The following is a 19,949-nucleotide window of genomic DNA, read 5'->3' on the forward strand; positions in this document are numbered from 1 at the left end:
CAGCAAATCTGTCAGTTCTAAGGGACCAGGTTTTCCTACAGAAAATTTTGGGACTATGACCCACTTGTCTTTTCCAGAGTGGATTGAATGACTTTATGTCTTCAGGCAGAAGACTGTATTTTTTACCTTTCATGCCTAGAATGTTAGGAATGTGGTGTTTCCAGAAGAGCACACATTTGCAAATCTCATTACATGTTCCCTGGAAGCAACCCCCCACACCCCCATGGGACTCATTAGGGTGCTTTCAGAGATTTACTAAGGGAGCATAGTTCACGGATTTTTAAAAAAGTTTTATTTATTTATTTTTAGAGAGGAAGGGAGGGAGAAAGAGAGAGAGAGAGAAACATGAATGTGAGGTTGCTGGGGACTGTGGCCTGCAACCCTGGCATGTGCCTTGGCTGGGAATCAAACCTGCAATGCTTTGGTTTGCAGCCCACGCTCAATCCACTGAGCTACGCCAGCCAGGGCTAATTCACGGATTTTTAATTTCAGTTTTCCCACCTGATGCATGGGGCGCGGCCACGTGCTTGGTGAAACCCAGACCTGGGCAGCAGCGCCTTCTCCGGACATCATTTGAATCCATGATTCACAGGCTCACTGGCCGCTCAACCCAACCGCTCCTGGGTCCAGGGCAACTTAAAGCTGTCTGGCCCGCCCAGCGTTCAGTATCTTGTTTTCCTTTGATGTCAAAATCCGAGACTAAACTACCACATATACTTTTTTCGTTCAATTGTATTTACTCCCTAACCACAATTCTAAACTCCTTGTTCTGCCCCTCATTGTACCTTAGTGTGGATTTAATGCCCTTTTCCTCCCTTCCTTTCGTTCAGCTTTTTGCGGGAGGTAATTGTTAGATTCACGCGCTGTTTTGAGAAACGATACCGTTATCGCAGCGCCCCCAGTGGTGATGTTTGGCGACGGCCACCGCACCACACCCAAACCAGCAAATTGGTTTTATCTGTTCTCATAGGCGTTAGGGATCTTTAAAATTCAGAGTTGAGGAACCACATTAGCATTGTCACATTTTTTATATGTCTAATCATATTAATCAGGTAGCAGGCAAAGGTCCAAACTAGAGGAAATATGGCTTCTCTGGGAGAAAAGATGTCCTGAGGCTACCAGCATATGACCTGAACACAGGGACCCAGAGCGGAGAAATCCGGCTTACAATGCATAATGATATGTCTTTATTTCATCAACAGAAATGGTGTCTAGACAAAATTCAGTTAACACTAGCAATTCAACTGAGTGAAAATTTTTTGCACGATAGTGTATTTACAACGAATAAATGAAAATTCAATTCATTAGTTCATAGCAACGCACTTTTTTTCCCCCAAAAAGGTAAAAATTCTTAGTTACAGAGAATAAGCATCAACAGCCATTTTCATTTTTACAATAAAAACCACAAGGAAAACCACAATCACTTAGGAAAAAAAAAGACAAGCCTAAGAACTAGTACAATAAAATGATGCACTGAATTAAGTTACATTAATCGCATAGAATCTGTGTAAAAAGTATGTAGAAAAACACCTGATGTAACCTGTTACAGTCGTTGACCAGTTATGAGAGGTACAGAGGGTTATACAGGTAGATATGTGTGAAAACTGTCCGTATTGTTCAACCTGGGGAGGAAGAGAAGAGGGGCTGGAGCCCCTTGCATACACTGAGAAGACCCTGTTTTGAATATGGCCTCTGGAGTTTGTAAGGCATATATTAGAGGTGCACTTGCATCAGACTGGTTCTGGAACAAATCCTCACAGGCCCTTCTGGCCTCACAAGCAAAGGTGGCATCTAACCAGCACCTGAAGCTCCCAAATGCATCTGGAATCTTCCTGATCATGCACTAGAAGTGGCAGGTCTTTTACGTCAGAGCGTGAATGGGCACCCCAGCATTCACACATGCAAAATGCATTGTTGGGGCTCAAGTAGAGGTCACCCCTCTGCCTCCAGACATGTTTTGGTAGAAGACTTAGCATCAATCTGTGGGAAAAGCCCTCTTCGTCCAAGTCCCTTCACTCTTTCCTGATACACATGTCCGATTGCCCGCATGAGAGCATTTGGCACTGAATGCGAGTCTACCTGAAATGAACGGTCTTGGTGCACTTCTGCTTCTAGAAGGGCCACTGTGTCAGCTGAGGTCAATAAACTGGAATGAAAATGTAAGTCAGAGTTGCTTATCCATTGCTCGATAGTGAAATGCGCACACCACACCACAACATTAAATCAAAGCTACAAAAGTGGGCCTCTGCAACCAAGTGGGTATTCTTCACCAATGGCAGCATCATTTCTGTATTACAATTAAAATACACCGATAGTCATTTGATATAAATATTATCTCCCAGAGTGGAGTGTAGGAAAATACTATACACTTACTTTTCTTTGCAAGAAATGTTTTGCGCCGTCGGTTGAATAATTTATCCTTAGTCTGCCACAATAGGTCTTTTCTATGTACAAATACTATTTGCACACACTATTTGCATACAAATATGTTCTATTCTGCAGCATCAATGCTTGATGCCTGGGTCATGAGGTGGCTCGGGCAGTATTAAAAACATGCAGCTTGAACACAGAATGTTCCCATGCACACGGACTTCCTGCCCAGGCACCCACTCCTTGCAGGGCACCGCACTGTGCACTCACTTGCCAGAGACTGAACCTACAACAACACCCTCAATTTGGGGAAGAAACACTAACTCATGATTCAGTGAACAGCTTTATTGTTTAAGAAAAAAAAACCCAACTATGTTCTTTAGTTTATTTACAGTGGTGAGAACAATGCTTGATTCCTGCTTCCTTCTAGATCTGGGACCCCTCCCAAACTAAGCAATAGTGGAGCAGTTTGAAGTCATTTCCTAAGCAGCTCCCAGTTTAAACGGGGTCTAACTCATGGAGCTAGGTAGCCAAAAACGGTCTGGAAAGAGTGTGGCAGGCTTCCCTTGTTCTGAGAGGGAAGCTACTGCACAGCACATGGGTCATCTCACAGGGGCAGGACTTGGTGGTTTCTTAACAAGGCTTAGAACTTTCACACCTTTGTTTGTTTCTTCTACTTTAACAGCAATGATAAAATATTAAAAGAGTAAGTGTAGGTTTAGACCTCTTGACAATAGCATTGAACTTTCCTTTGTGCCCACTTGACTGTTAGCAGTCCCCTCAGGCAAGTCCTCTAGCGGCTAGCTGCCCTCCTTTTCAAGAAGCGGCAGTTGGCATACTAACCGCTAGCCATTCTTTTTTTTTTTTTTTTACTTCCTTGGGAAAGCAATACAAGGATTAAATCCAAAATCATAGTGCATCTTGTAAGCAGCATACTTTTAGAAAGACAGTTAATAAATTACTTGTACAATATACAAAATAACATTTTCTACTGCAGCATCACCTCTGACGCCTGAGTCATTGTTAGCGAACCCGGAAGAGAAGGAGGAGGGCCTAGCAACTTCGCCAGCTTCTTCTTCTTCTTTTTTTTTTTTTGCAACTGTTTTGTTCCAGAATCAGTATGTAATGAAGTTAGATTATTCAAGGCACCCCCAGATAACGCAGAGAAACAAACACACATGGCAAAGCACTCGCCTGCCCAGAGCCTGACCAACCTGAATGAAGCGAGGTTGTTGGGGACACGTGCAGAGCGAAGGCAGATCCAAGGGGAGGACTAGACTCAGGTGATGTTAACTCATCACAGGGCCACCTCCACTGTCCCTGCCCAACAGCCCATGCCAATCCCAGACATTCCGAGACCCGCCTAGGCTGTCGTACGGATCCTCCCAAACAGTCTGTGGCTGCGGGGTCTTTGTTTTGGTCAGGAAGACCCTAAAGAACACAACTGGGTGTCACCATGTTGTGCAAGCACTGCCCCTTGTGGTGAACTTGCTTTTCCTTCTCACAAGAGGCACGGGCTTCACAAAGGGATCCCAGGGAAAGGAATCAGGCCGGTTTTTAGAATTCCACTTGAGACAACTGGGATTCTGGTCCCCAGCTAGTCCTCCCTTTGAATTAACCCAGAAATAATTCAGACAAACACATGGTTTAGAGTAGTAACAGACACAGACAGATCACATTGCACAAAACCAGTCACTGTTCATGGTGGATAGTGAACAAATTCGTAGCAATTCAGTAAAAATCATGAAGAAATCGAAAGACAGTTTTTCAAGAAGTGTTTTTAACCAGTTCCCATGACAGAGGTTCAGCTGGGAGAGGAATCAAAGTGAGGTGGGGGCTGGCAGACTGCAGATGTGGACTGAGTTAGGGGGAGAGAAAGAAAGAGAGCCCCTCGAACCCGGACATGGTGCGGTGCGGGCGTGTGCGGACCGAACCACATGAAGGGTGGGGTCAGGGGAGCGGAATGTGGTCAAGACTACCAGTTGCACATGAGTTGAGACCAGGGAAAATCATGCCAACAAGTTGGTTTGGACCTGGTTATGACATGAGCAGAAAACATTCCTTTTTTAAAAGAAGAGGAGGTCACTTAAAAAAGGCAATGAGAGAGCTGAAAAACCAAAGGACTGTTGGCTGACTCCACCATAACACACATCTGTGATGGATCACGTGATTCGCGCGGAGTCTGAACGGGAGCGGTCACTGGTGTCCCACAGAGGCACACCTCACGGTGAGGCGCAGGACCGGTCTAGTGGGCCAAGGAACTCCTGCAGCCGCAGCAGCGATGGTGGGTCCACCACAGGCACACACGGGCACACACAGACACACACACACATGACAAACAACGAAAACCCAGAGGCAGGTTTTAAAAGTGGAGCTAGTTTAAAAAAGAAAAGCCTTTTTTAAAAGAAAATATCCTATCGCATGAACCAACAGATTTCTGGCAATCATACATATTTAAACATTTAGCGCTAATATTTGTACAGAAAAGGTTAATAATACTAAAACATATGTTACTATGGTTTCACTTTTCGCCTACATCATACACTAATTCCCTCTTTTACATGCAGCTTTAATATTGTCCAAACAATGGCACAAATAAAGAAACAAAGTCACCCATCAAGTCCCACTGCCCACCACCCCATCCCCACATCAAACCCTTGGGGGCCCTTCCCACAGCCAGGCTGGAGGCCCGCTGGAGGGGGCACTGACTTCTCCTCTGTGGCCGTGGGACCTCAGCACGCCTTCTGTAAACGCAGCCAGAGACCAACATGCCCCCTGGGCCAAGGGAAGCTGCTCTCTGCGGGTTGCAAGCCAACCAGTTTTGCAGCGAGAAGAAATTATCATCAGGTGCAGGAAGGCGTGTGTGTGTGTGGTGGGGCAGGGGCAAGGAGGGCTCCTGGCCATGTCATGTCCGAAGCCTCAGAATGAAATCTGCCTTGGGACAAGAGACTGGCGGAAAACCTCAGAATTCAACTCAAAACATTTGGAGAAGAAAGGGAGGAAAAATGCTTTTGCCTGTGTCAGGGACAGACCTCAGGCTCACTTCTGCCCTGCTCTCTCCTACTCTGGGTGACCTGCACTGACCCAGGACAGCCACTTAGGGGGCCGGGCCTTGGGGCTGCAGTTCAAATCCCCTCAGGCTCGATCTCCTGGGAGCCCAGTCCTGGTCAGCCAAGTCCTTCAAAGCACAAAGTCTTACTTCACTACACTTCCAGGAGCAAGTGAGGCCTGAGGAAGTGTTGAAATGAATGGGACTTACTCCCTGGGGGAGAACATGGTTCTGACTTGATTTCTAGGAGTCAATGCCTGCTGAGTTCTGGTACAGAACCATGGATTCCTACTGCTTTGATGTACTTACTGGTGTGATGCCCAGACTCTTTCCCCTCTTAGGAATCTGAACATCCAGCGTCAGCTCTGAACTCTCTATCTGCATTTCAGCTTCACTTAGGGAAAGGTGGGGAGGAGGTGAAATATAAAAATATTCAAGCAGATTATTGTCGACACATCCTAGGATGAATTCATTATTTGGCAAGATTGTTTTTCCTACATAATTATCACCTGAGTGGTTTTTAATTAGCTAAAATGTTCTACTTTTAAACTAAAAGTAAAGAATATACAGTATACTTGAGTTATACTGAAGTCACAACTTCATTTAAGAAAATAGGTTTGACCCAAAACTCAGTGCAAGTGGCAAAGTTGACCGTGACTGTTCAGTGTCTGCAAAAACCAACCAACCAACCATGACACTCAAGGGGTGCCCCCGGCGGGGCCGAAACCAGACCGCGTGGATGGGTGCAGCCGCTGAAATGAAACCTTAACAGAAAAGCTTCCAACACTGAATTCTGTCCATAAATAAGTAGAAACTGATGTCGAACTGTGAATCAAGAAAATGGACCATGTTAACAGTTACTGAACTAGTTCTAGCATCAGAGACAACGGAAGCGGAATGTTGGAACCTGTTCATGAATGAGAAAGGAAGTTTCCAGTTTTAATGAGAAAATCGAGGCATGCAGGACTTTTGCATATGGAGATATATATATTTTTATATATATTATATATAATATGTACAGTCTAGCTATAAAACTTTGATGTGTATAGAAGCTGTCTTCAATGAAAAAAATTGAACATTCAGAAGAAATTCCTGAGATAGGGTTTGTGACATGGGCCACTGAGAAAACAATCTGTGGTTGGGTCCTAGAGGTGTTATAGTCTATCCCTGTTAAGATTGAAGTTAACCCACAGACAGACAGTGTCATCACTGTTGTCTTTCCTTGCCGGGGCAAGGGGTAGCACCATTGCGAAGGTAACTATATATCACTCCTGCGTGAAGAGAGGAGGGAATACTCAGAATCAGTATTGCTGCTAAGAAACGCTGTAGTGTGCACCAAATTCCTTCTTGGTTCTTCCAGACAACAGATGAACAGCGCCCCCTGGGTGGGAGGGGTGTGAGAGGTGGGAGGCAGGCCAGGTCACTAGGTGTAATCTTTCCTGGGCTGTTCGTCAGTCGTACACTTATCAGTCATTTCCTGGCAGAAGTCCACGGTCACCGTTTGGGTCCTGGGTTCCAGAGGAGGTCCTCTCTCTGAGAAGGTTCCTGGGTCAGTGCCTTCGAGCCTCCGGGCAGAAGTACAATTCTCTGAGGTGTTGCTAGGGGCCCAGGGGGGCCCAGGGGGAGCTGCACCTTGCTCCAAACAGCAGGGCACAGTTTCCCCCACCGCACACTGAGGGGCGGCGAGGTTCTGCTCAATGCCTAAGGGCGCAGGGCTCACACTGGAGGCTGTGGGGAGGCCCACGGGTCTGAGCACAGGACAGTACCGATGCAGCGCCTGGATCTGCTCGGGGCTCTGGATGTCGCGGCAGACTTCCTGGGAGAGGCAGGAGAAGTTGTCCAGCAGCTCCCCCATGCAGGCTTTTAGCTGGTTCCTCTCTGACAACAGCTTCTCTTTCTCACACACCTGGACATCAGAGACACAAGACAGGGCCTGGTCAGGCCTGACCGGAGGACTCAAGACCTCGTTTCTGGGGGCTTTCCAACTTTTGTTTCTGCATAGTGCATTATGGTCAGGAATGACTAGGTCAGGATCTAGAAACTTAAAAAACATATACCTGGGGAGCCTGGGCATGTACTTCCGCCACATCTCCTATCTGAGCAGCCCCTCCAGATGTCCCACTGATCCTGACCCCTTCCCTGTGACAGCTCTTCATGCCTCTTGGTGGCCTGGTCAGGTGACCAGAAAAATCAGCACCAACCAGAAAACTGCTGGGAGTGCAGGTTCCAGTTTCTTGGAATTTGGAGTTTGCAGAGAATCAATGGGAAAACTCCTGGTTCCACACCTTGTAGCTGAAATTCTCCCCTAGATGTATTAGATTGCCAGTTTTGGAGGTCAAAATTAATTGACCAAGGTGAAACCGTGGAGACGGTGAACAGATCAGTGGTGGCCAGGGAGGGATCTGGGGTGGGTGGGTGGAGGGAGGGATGAGCAGGCAGAACACAGAGAACACACGTTCTCCTGTTATTGTGCATGCATCCACACCCGCAGCACGCACGCTGAGAGTGAGCCCTCACGTAACTGTGGGCTTCGGGTGATGACGTGTCAACACAGGTTCCCCAGTTGTAACAGGCGTTGTAGCGGGTGGGGCATGTTGCTAATGGGGAAGGCTGTGAGTGTGTAGGGGCAGGGTGCATATGGGAACTCTGTGTTTTCCATTCAATTTGGCCATGAACCTAAAACTTCTTTAAAAAAGAAAGTGTATTGAAAAGGAAAATTAAAAACAGTGGACAACAGGCAATTTCATACGGCTCAATCCAACATCAGCAGGCTCTCCTGCCATGGCAGCCAAAAGACTGAACACCCTGCGCTCCCTAGGACGGCTGGAGGCCAAGCAGTGAGGCCCGAGTGCCAGTCCCCTTGGACACCAAAGGTGCAGGCAGAGCTGTGGAGACGGAGGTTCTGAGATGTCTTTCTGAGAGAAAAATCCCACATAGGCCTTTGTGATTCTCAAATCCACCTCTCGCTCAGAGAGGAACTTAGAGGGGAGACCGGTTAAGGTCTTCCCACCACTATGTGTGTGAGGAGAGAGGATGAGGCGGCTGCAGGAGGGTGCACAATGAAACTGGTGGGGACCCTGGACGTCTGCAGCAGCAGGCAGTGAGTGCTCTCCAGCTTTGCACTGAGGTGCAGGAAGGGTGAGGAGAGGATGGGAGAGAAAGTGAAAGGGGTGGGGAGGGAGGGGGGACAGATATCCATCATGGCCTCTCCTGCAGGGGAGCCGCACGCACGTGCTGTGACTTGGATGCAGCCCTACAGGCAGGGTGCGCATGTGTGTCAGAGACGGAGCTTTATATGGGGAAAGGGCACCTGCTAAAATATTTATAAATTTTTCAAGAAAACATGCTTTAAAAATGAAAAATAAACAGATGTACAAGTGCAACTTGAGAGAAATACATTATGCAAGTTTGCAAAGGCTACGTGGTGTGCCGGAGACGGCGGGGAGAGGGGAGTGAGTGCGTGGGTGTGGGGATGTGTGGGTGGGACCAGAGTCACCCACGCTGCAGCCAGCTGGCCAGCTCAGACCCGGAGTGTGTGCATGCGTGCGTGCATGTGTGCGTGCGGGCGCAGCCAGAGGGCGGCGGGTAAGAAACCAAGGACATCCAGGCTGTGTAAGCTGGAGCTTCTGGGCTGTAATCTGGACGTCTGTAGACCGAGAGGCAACATGGCCCAGCCCCACGAGGGAACCTGTCTTATATTCTGCCACATCGTTGGCCAAGCCACCGACTCTCGTCCTGGGCACTTCCGAGGGTGAAGAAAAGGAAACGCTGTGTGTGATAGTGTTTTGGCCTGGTGCAGGAAAGGCAGCCTACATCAGGACGGGGTCAGGAGCACGAGGCTAGCTGTAGATTGACGAGCATGTCATGCTCATTTGGCAGTGAAAGGCAGCGTACTATTCAAGGGGTTTCTAAAAAAGTTGGGGGAGAACACGGAGATGCCTTCTTGCTTTCCCAATTGAACAATATTAGCAAAGTGCTTCAGACTGGTGTGTGGCTTAGACTTCATTATTTGTTTAGTGTCACACGATCGCCGGAGAAGAGTGCTAACTACAGAAATCAGGCATTTCTCAAATAAGGGTGAGGAGAGTTAGCCCACTGCCTACAGAAGAGCAGAGAGCCGCAGCTCCTGTAGATGCATGCCTGAGACCTCCACAATTTGCACCTGCGGGCTCAGGCCTGCCTGGCTCCCTACCAAAGTCCAGCAGGCTTCCAGGAAGCCCACACTCGCTAGCCATTTAACATGGCTTAAATTAAAGCACCGTCTTGTTGTTGTTAAAACAGCATTAAAGAAAAATTGGAAGGAAAGAAGGAATTCATAATCCCATGGCCCACTCATAGTTTCCAATACATTTTAGGGCAGCAGACACTTCCTCAGAGGCTTCGGTGGGTCAGCACTGATCGTGTAACTGTGCATGTCACGAGGAACCTGCAGGCTCGGGCAAAGGGCTGGGGAGGCAGACGCACACATGCAATGAAGACTAATGAGACAGGCACGGAGGTCAGATCGCCGCTCCAGGGGCAGGTGCTCAGCCTTACCACGGACTCAGGAAAGGGCCTTCCTGGAGAGTCTTAAAGAATAAAGGATAGAGTCAGAGAAGAAAACAGTGGAAGGGTGTCCAAGGTAGAAGAGAAACAGAGGCACAGGCATAGAGGTATAAAGAGTAGGAGATGGTGGAGGAAGAGCAAACAGTTTGATTTTATTAGGGGTCAAGTTCTGGGGAGGGAGTGGGAGGATGTTGGAGGGTGGCTACACACTGACTCATGGAGAGCGGTGTGTCTTGCTAAGGAGCAGAACTTTATTGGCGATAGGAGCAACTGATGATGGGCAGGTGTTTCCTGCTTGGTGGGTGTTAATTAAATTAAATAAAAAGACTCTGGGGTCCAGGACCATCTCGGTAACATGTAGCATTTATTCATGCTTTTCAAATGTCCCATCTTCCTCTTTCTCGGGCTGGCATGAGGAAATGGGCTCACCAGGAGGCAAAGGGCTGTTGCCTACAGTCCTCAGTGGAGGACAGCAGATCAGGACTGCATTACGGGCCTCCCTCCTCACCTCTCACAGACACAGCACCTGAGCTGTTTCCAGTCTGTGGCCAGCAGAAAGGCTGAGCTGCATGAGGTTGCACTGGTTGCCTTCAAAGTTACAGTCAGAATCAAGGCCACCTAGATTTACTTCCTGTAGCTTTAGGTTGCTTATCGGGGAGAAGTGGGCACAGAGGTCCCAGTCAGGGGCGCTTAGGGGATAGGAGCTTTTTCCCTGAGACAAATACTCTCATGCAGAAGGAAGACGTGGCAACCTCTTTGAGGCAGAATTGCAAAATCAAAGATCCTGGGGCTGTGAAGGGCTTCAGAAGATCAGGGTAGGTTAGAGGCAGGCGTCCTACCTTTAACCTCCACTCTTCTGGGGGGGGGGCGGGGGGGGGAGAGAGAGAGAGAGAGAGAGAGAGAGCGCGAGAGAAATAGTAAAAACACAAGGTTTGGGCCCTGGCTAGGTTGCTTGACTGGATGGAGCATTGTTCTGTGCACCAAAAGGTCTCGGGTTCGATTCTGGTCAGGGCACAAACCTAGGTTATGGACAGATGACTCTCTTTCTCCCTCCCTCCTTCCTCTCTCTCTAAATCAATAAATATATCCTTTGGGGAGGATTAAAAAACCCCAACAACACAAGATTTGGAATCAGCAATGGGGAGTTAGTAATCCCTCTGTACTCTTGTTTTTGCCTCTGTAAATGAAGATAGCATAGTACCTAAGTCGTAGGGTTGGTGTGAGGATTAAATGTAATCATCTACAAAAATACTTTATAGTTGCCCCTGGTCCATGCATGCATGCAATAAATGCTAGCTACTAGAACGTGCAGAATGGAAAATAGAACAGAACTACTCTACATAAACCATCGGCATGTAATTACACACACACAGACACACCCACTGCAGATAGAAAGCTATTACTTTTGTTAAGGGACTTGTTCAAAAATAAACCCAAACGTCCCTGAATGGTGGCCCTTCTCTCTACTTCTCTAGTTTTCACGACTGTAACTTTGCATCAGTCCCGGTCCCTCCAGGCTGCAGATAGCAACGGACGGGCCGACTCACCAGTTTTCGGATTTCACATTCTAAATTCTGAATACAGTCCAGTTTCCTCTTGCGGCAGCGCTGGGCTGCGATGCGGTTCTTGCTGCGCCGCCGAACGTCGTGAATAAATTCTAACTGTTCTGAGGTTAGTTTGTGCATCTTAATCATCATCTGGAAATCGTTCCTCGGAAGATCTGTGATTTGATCTACAGGAAAGGGAAGTTTGACCTGAAACCGAGAATAACAAATAATGATTCTGGCAGCTGGATTTTAGTTCTAATTCTGGCAGATAGAATATCAACACACGGTAAAACCTTTTTAAGATGACCAAGGAATATGGAAACTACTGAAAGCAAGCTGTGATTATTTCCAGTTTCAAATATAAATAAGATGTAATGAGCAGATAGTCAGAAAGAAAGTGATCACACAAATTATACTGTGGTTATTGTCCCTGAGGTTTTTGAAGCAAGCAGCATGGAAAATGTTGGAAAATGTGGCCTTTTCATCGCTACAGCACTTACATAACAAGGGCTCCCTAGTCAGTTGAAACCTATTTCCATTGAGCCTCAACTCAATAAAGTGACTATTTATAGAAAGAGATCACCCAAAGAATGACCTAAACCGCCACACACCCTGCAGATGCTGGAAAGATGGAACAATCAGCATGATGCTTACACGGCGTACAGCAGGGGGGCACAGGGGGATGATCTGCACAGGCTGCACCAGCATGGACAAGCAGTTAGAACTGGGCTTTTGTCCTTCCTACCAAGCGCGAGACCACAGACAAGTTACTTTACTCCTTCAGTCCTCGATTTCCTCATCTGCAAAATGACCAAGGCTTTTTTAGTCTCACAGTGCTCTCCAAGTGTCAGGTGCTTCGGCAGACAGCATTTCCCAAATACTGTTGTACAGCCATTCCACCTCACATTTTCTTTTACAACACAGTATGGACCTTCCTCCATCAAGAGGATGCACGTTCCTGCCTCAACTGACACAGCAAAGCAGGCGTGGTGGTGTGTGTAACTTCGGGGGTGAGGTCTTCCAAGGGCTCTCAGCTTTCTCTTAGGCCTCCTAGGTTGCGCTTTCTGGAGGAAACCAGGTCTGCCTCTAGCCCACAGCCAGCATCGCTGTGCCAGTCATGGGAAAGCGCCACCTTGGGTGTGGGTTTTCTGGGCCCAAAGCTTCAAATAACTGAAGCCTCAGCCAGCATCTGATTTCCACATCATGAGGTTCCCGAGCCAGACGTGCTCAGATGGGGCGAGTCCGAATTCCTGACCCACAAAACAGTGGGAGTCATTAAATGATTTCTGCTGTTTTAAGCCATAAAGTTGGGATAATAGATACTGTCATTAGCAGCGTTCCTACTTTCATACTCTTGACAAATCAAAGCAAGTCATCATTATCCAAAGAGAGGACACTAGTCTTTCGAGGAATGGAGCTGTGTACTCCTAATTTTGTTAAATGCTTGCCTACAATCCTGAAGCGGTTTGAAATGCTTAGACCACAGCTGTCTACGACCTCCTTAGCACCCAAGAGGTAAACACTGGCCTGCCCCTTCCAGAAGTTTGACAGAACTCTCTCCATGACCCTTACTCATGATGCAGGGGCTTCGGGGTTCAGTTCTGGTTCAGTTTCAGAAGCTCCTGGAAAAGGAAGGTTGCCTGTTGCTCTGCCAAGAGATGTGTTTCCCAGCGCACACTGCTTCCTTCTTGCTTACATCAGTGACTGCCTTAGATGGACCAGCAGATGGCGCCCTAAACCAACACCTCCTTCAAGCGCCAGCCCAGCGCTGTCCAATGCAAACAATGCCAGCTGCATTTGTGATTTTACATTTTCTAGTAGCCGCTGATTAAAAGAATTAAAAGAAGTGAAAACAGGTGAAATTATATTTTATTAATATATTCAACTGAACCTTACAGTCCAAAATATTTTCAACATGGAATTAATATAAAATTATTGTGATATTTTACTTTTGTGGGGGGTACTACATTTTCAAAATCCAAGGAGCATCTTACCCCTCCAACACATCACCAACCAGCCACAGTTCTAGGGCTCAATAGCCATGTGTGGCGTGTGGCTATGGTAAGGACGGCATGGCTCTAGTGGACTGAAGAAATGGGCTCGAGTGAACCTGAGGAATCAGAAAAATAGGCAGGTGGGTCTGAGTTTAATTGATCAAACTATTTGTGTGTGAAGAAACCAAGCCCTCATTACTATTCGGAAGCTGCAGTATTATGTGTGTGTTACTCATGGGAGGGAGATGAAGCTATTTTATTCTGAGTGCGGGCTTTTTCTTTGATTGCATCAGATGCAGGCAGACATGAGCCCAGATCCTGGCATTTGTGACTCGTTAGCCCCCGTGCACAAAGGCAATCACACTACACTATCACTCGGCTTTGCTATGGCTCGGTGCAACTGCTTTGTCAGGTTACTTCATAGCTCTGAGCCTGCTGGACATGGCATTTGCTGAAGGCTCCCAGTGGGTGCTCTGATTCAACTCTGTCCCATGACACCAGTGAAACTTCGGCCCAAGAGAACAAGACCACGGAGCCACACGTTACACCGATCTCAGCTAAGCTCGGTCCTGCTCTGACTGCTAAAAACAGGCAGCCAGGACAAACAGCTCCTTGTTATGGGCCCGGGAAAGGGCTTTGTCCATGGGGCTATGTTTGCACAGGGCTTATACTGATATGAAAGAATGTTTGATTTCCCTTTACACCCTTCGGATAACAAACAGACACTCAGATCCTGGATGGTGCCTAAATAACACAGAGGTCTGTCTGTTGGGGACACGGATGTTTCCACACCAGGCAGAAGCCTTGTTTGCACAGCAGACGTTGCAGCGCTTCTGGGCCCTGTGGAGTCTCCCCTTCTGCTGACAACAAAGCCATTCTGCTTCTGCTCCGGACTGGGTTTACTTGTTTCAGAAAGAATGTATACCTATCGTTCCGGCCACAGGGAAAGTCAAAAGGCCTTCCACACAGAGAGTTACTATATTCAAAAGCATCCAGGCGGTGAATATAAAACACTAGGGAAATAGGACAGAAGTTGACAGGAAAGAGGAAAAATCAACAATGCTTGGTTTCAAAGTCCCTGCAGCAAAAGGCCACATAACATTTCAGCAGAGCTGTTGCAACTCCAGCTGGTCTTTAAAGAGGTCAAAGGAAAAGAAAATAGTCTGCTGCACACTCTCTGCAATGTGGGGGAAAAAAGCAACAAAACAAAACCCAACCACTCTTGTTCCTTTTTAAAAGGCTCTGTTACTCCTCTAGCAAGGGAGAACTTCTACTGACTACCAAGAGGAAGTCCCAGAGTGTTCTTGGGAAGGCGCAGTGGGAATGCACCACACTGCTTGTTCTTTTTGCAGAAGTTAAGTTCCAGGTCCTTGGGCACAGTTCCTGGAGATGAAAAGCAGCCATGGCCTCTTCCGGAGCTGGGAGCGTGTTCCAATCTCAGGCTCCCAGGCTCCCAACACTCTTCAGATGGGGCTGAAAAGTCAGCTAATGCTACTAGGCCTGGATGTGTTGAAACACACCAAGAAGGCTGATGCCCTTCTTCCTGTCTTCTGGTGAATTCTTACAATTCTAATACGGTTGTAATTTATTGTCCTTCCACACACCTATCTTCCAAGATTTAACTTCTCAGGTGGTTTGGTTTTCATTCACTGGGCTCTCATATATAGTGCAAAACACCCAACTTGACAAGATGAAGATCCTGCCAACTACCACCACCCTGCCTGAATGGCCAGCCTGCAGCTGCATTCAGCCAACCACATGCACAGGAGACTAAGCACGTAAGGCTACGCAGGCTGCACAGAAGGGGAACGACCCCTGAGATCCAGGGCGCTGATTTCTCTTCAGGCTCTGGGCAGCTGCATAGGTGCTGCCCAAGCTTTGGTTCTCTAAACTCTGAGAGTCAGGGCAGCTACCAAGCCAGCAAGCCGAGGGCCAACCGGCAGCCGGAGCTGGCCAGGGCCACACTTGCCTACTCTGCCCTTATTGATTTGACCCAGCTCCTGCAGCGTGCTCACGCTTCTCTTCCTTCTCAGCACTATGGGAAGAATAGGGCAAAGGAGGTTTTTTCAGCCCAGAACCTACACTGGCTGGCTAAGTGGGAACCAGAGGAGCGTTAGACCAGGTGTTGATCAGTCAGTGGAAACGAGTGGCCATGCCATGTGCTGAGGGATCTCTGGCCCCAGAGGCTGGCAAAGGTGGGAGAATGCTGTGTGGCATCCAGAAGGTGAACGAAACCCAGGTGTTCCTCTTCAAAGGCCTGTGAGGGAATGCCAGTGCTTCTCTCTCACCAAACACAGATCACCTGCTCCACTTCCCTCCTCTGCCAACAACTACCCGACTTCTGCAGCCAATACATCCCTCTCTCCCAGTTAAACAAAAATATCACTTAAAAAACTATATGAGAGCACTGGCTGGTATGGCTCAGTTGGTTGGAGTGTCGTCCCTACATATCAAAGGGTTCGGGGTTCGATTCCCAGTCAGGGCACCTGCCTAGGTTGTGGGTTCAATCCCCGGTTAGGGTGAGTATGGGAGGCAACCAATTGAGGTTTTTCTCTCTTTCCCTTCCTCTCTCTCCAAAGTCAATAAACTTATTAAAATTTAAAAAAAAATTACATGAGCAATATAACTTCTTGCAGAAAATTCAAATATGAGACAAAAGAGGGGAAAACGACTCTTACCCCCAAACAATACTCTCTTGGTCTGGTGGACTTCCCTGTGATCTCTGTTTCCTCTGAATATCTTACAGGGTTTTGGTCAGATGTGCTGTAATCGTCTCACGGTGTCTCTCAACACACCTCACTTGTTTGGTCTCTCTGGCTGGCTGGATGGGGGCTCTTGGAGGAGGAGGACAGAGACAAAATGTTGCAGAAACAAGCGTCTGTTTCCTCTAGGGATCCCAGCAGAAGCTGGTGTGTGAGTCTTCTTTGCTATCTCCTTTCTTAGTTTCAGTACCAAGCATTGAGTAGAAGCCACGGGAATCGAACCTGCTCACAGTATTCTGAGGCTCTGATGGTGCTGCCGGCTCTCTAGAGCCTCTAACACCTATGCTCTTCCAAGACCCTCAGCCCTCCGTGAGTTGTCTAGGGAGGAAGCCGATGCCCATCGGGGCTAATGGTCCCAGGGCTGCTGGTGTGGGGAGAGCCAGCTCAGCTCTGTGCAGCTGCCAATGACAACACTGCCTCTCCCAGACCAGGAAATGTTTCCTGCACGACTGTCCTGTTCCCCTAGAGTCTTGTGGTCCAGTGTCCAGAACAAATGCAGAACACCTGGGATTTAGCTGTGATCCTGCACTTACTTAGCTGTGTGATCTCAGGCAAGCCTCCCCTTCTCTCCATCCTGAACTTCTCGGAGGGTCTATGAGTCAGAGGGAGATAATAATGGCCCTGCCAATCGCACGGGCTTGCTGTGAAGACTAAAATTGGATAAAGATGGAGAAAGTGCTTTGAAAAGTCTGAACTGCCTTAGAGATATGAAGTATTATTAATAACGCTATTATTTCTATCAATTCTTTCTTTGTCGCATGGTTTCTTCTTCTAGACATGCGGCACGCTTTGCAATCCCAGATGCTGAGAGTGGCGTTCTAGACCGCACAAGAAGCTGGTTAATGAGAAACCTGGCTGGTGTCTGTGCTGCCCAGCAAGGCCTTCTTTTTAGTAAGTAGACCAATTACAGATATTTTGAAAAGATGCTTGATTAAACAAACCACAAAAACAACTGTAAAAGATTTACATACAGTGTATGTCTGGAAGTCTGAGTTTGGGTGGGAGGCAGAGTCAGACACAGCTCTTCTAGGCTGTTCTGTGTCAGTGTTTGCAGGGCCCTTGGTCCTCCCACCCTGGCCCCTTCACAGACACACGTGGATACACACACTCACTCTCATATACTTTTATCCCTCTCAACATGAAACGTGTTAATGAAACAAGTCCAACTAACCAGTACTTCTGGCTGTCTTTCTAGTGCTCTTCACTAAAAGTCACAATGAGTTAGAAATGCTTGTGGTGCAACACTGTCTTGCCAAGAAGCTTACTACTTGCAGAAATACTTGTGACTTTTCTCTAATTTTCAAATTTTAAAAATGAACCTGAGAACCAAAACAAGATACTACTTCACACCCACTAGAATGGCTATAATAAAAAACATGGACCATAACAAATGTTGGCAGGGAGTTGGAGCAATTTGATCCCTCATACACTACTGGTGGAATGAAAAATGGGGCAGTTACCTTGGAAAACAGTCTGATAATTCCTAAAAAGGTTAAACAGAGTTATCATATGATTCAGCAATTCCCCTCCTACGTACGTAATGAAGAGAACTGGAAACATGTCCACAGAAAAACTCGTACACAAGTGCTCACAGCAGCATTAGCGGTAGGAGTCAAAAAGCATAAAAATTCCAAACCTCCCTAAACTGATGACTGGGTCACCAAAGCGCGGTGTATCTACCCGGCGGAGCATTATGGAGTGATAAGAAGAAATGACGCACTAATGCACGACATGCCCAGTGGGCACATCGGTGTCAAGAATAAACCTTGATAACATGCTGTTTGGCGAAAGAAGCCAGACCTGAAAGGCCACCACATGTAAGATCTCATTGACATAACCTGTACGGAACATGCGACTGTGCAGAGACGGAGCGCAGAGCAGCGGTTTCCTGAGCCGAGGGTGGGGCAGGGAGGGCGGCGGTGGGGGGGGTGGCGTTGCTTCCAGAGGGGAGAAAATGTCCTGGGATGAGAGTGGTGGCCGTCATGGCATTTTGTGAACCACTGAAAACCCTCGGCTTGTTCACTTTAATGGTGTGAATTTTACGGTATGTGAATTATATCTCAATGAAAAAAAATGAACCTGTGTGAGATATACATAGTAAAAGCCAAATATTATAGAAACACAAAGGAATGAAACGCCTCCCTGTACTTCTCCCCAACTCTGCCTCCCATTCTGAAGCGAACTGAGCTCTCGTTAGGCATACTGTCTTGTTATTTTTGTCACTTCAGACGGTGGATTCATTTTTTCATCACTGGAAGAAAAAAAATGTCCAAGCTGGCTTTTTAAGTAAATAGCAAAACCAGAAGTCATTTAAAAAAGGATGGAGAACAATTACAAAAAAAGTAACATTTCCTATGTAGAAAAAGATACCATAAAGGAAGACACTAGAAAAAAACAGAAAACATTTACCAGAAAGGGTTAATATTCCTGTATTAAGCATTAAAGATACTGTAAGTTGATTTAGAGACAAACACCACAAAAGAAAATGGACAAAGACGTCAAGCTCCTCAGTTGCCAACAGACAGGAAGACGGGCTGACAATAACCAGTGCCGGCAAGGACAGGGGACACTGCTGGGGGACACGTGAATCGCTACAGCCTTTGGGGGCGTGGCTGGGCAGTATTTTGTGAATGAGCATAACCTTTAACTCACTGAAGGAACTAACCCATAAAAATAAAATCACCACTACTAAATACATTCACAAACATGTTTATTGCAGCAAATGTTTATAAGAGGGAAGAACTGGGAGCGGCTGGGCTGGCTGTTGAGAGATGACAGCTGGATAACTTGTGATTTTGGGACCCGTGGGTGTGAAAGCAGCCCTCTGTGACTGACCTAGCAGCATGGACATGATGACAGTGATGTAAAGCAGCAAGGTGCTGAGTGATTATACAGTAAATGCCATTAAAATAAAACCCCAACCTCTAGGGATACGAATATATGTTTGTAAATTGTGGGTACGGAGAAAGCCTGATTGTCAAATTTGGTATGTTAGGAGCCGGGTATGCTGTTTTGGTTATTTTAAAAAGGAAAGTAATTTTAAAAGGCTGATTGTTGATTAACGACAATATTGTGCTAATTTAAGCCTTCTTCAGAGCCAGAGAATAGTTAAAAAGAATGAGAAAGGTCAATGTTGATGAGATGGGAGAGTTGACAGGGTCAAACTTGAACACCTTACAGAATACAAGGTATGCCAACACTTCCTTTGATCTAACGTTCTGGCTTTCGCCGAAGTCAGCCCGAAGAACTGGGCAGGGGGCTAATTGGAGCTGAGAACTCTTTTTGGTTTCTGCCCCTGGTCTCTCCTTGGGGTTCACTTGGAAGAGAAGTTACCTGGATCTTATACAAGAGCAGACTGGGGCAGAATCAGCCCAGTAGATGTCGATTCTTCTGGATCAGTTCAGGAATCTGAGCTACGATTCATGTGGTCAGGGGTTCACCCTCACTGCCGTTACTGGGGACGCATGGCCACCAGGGCCAGAGGGCCTCCTGTAAGCTACTTACGGACTCGGCTAGGAGCAGTGGTGCTGAGTCCCCAGACCGTTCTCGGAAACCTGAGCTCCTTCACTCTAGGAGAACTGAACTGTCAAGCTGGGAAAAGGCTTAGCTTTCCTTTATCAGTCCTGTTCAAAATGTACTACTGAGAGAGGCGAAGTGTGATTTCTGAAATGGTACTCAGCTT

At 47.1% G+C, this 19,949-nt stretch overlaps 1 protein-coding gene across 9 annotated transcripts in view; it reads right to left on the minus strand.

The window, feature by feature from the left end:
• Positions 1-1,164: 1,164 nt before the first annotated feature.
• BACH2 (BTB domain and CNC homolog 2) overlaps positions 1,165-19,949 on the minus strand; it is a 332,177-nt gene continuing 313,392 nt past the window's right edge. For all 9 annotated transcript variants that reach the window (XM_045843206.1, XM_045843214.1, XM_045843205.1 and 6 more), the window contains 2 exons: positions 11,512-11,718; positions 1,165-7,325 (listed from right to left, as the gene is read on the minus strand). In XM_045843206.1, the coding sequence (XP_045699162.1) occupies positions 6,843-7,325; positions 11,512-11,718 (690 nt within the window). In that variant the 3' untranslated portion in view covers positions 1,165-6,842. The remainder of the gene's footprint in view (positions 7,326-11,511; positions 11,719-19,949) is intronic.

Source organism: Phyllostomus hastatus, unplaced genomic scaffold, assembly GCF_019186645.2.
Source record: "Phyllostomus hastatus isolate PE091 unplaced genomic scaffold, TTU_PhHast_1.1 phas_contig_40, whole genome shotgun sequence".
NCBI classification, from domain to species: domain Eukaryota; kingdom Metazoa; phylum Chordata; class Mammalia; order Chiroptera; family Phyllostomidae; genus Phyllostomus; species Phyllostomus hastatus.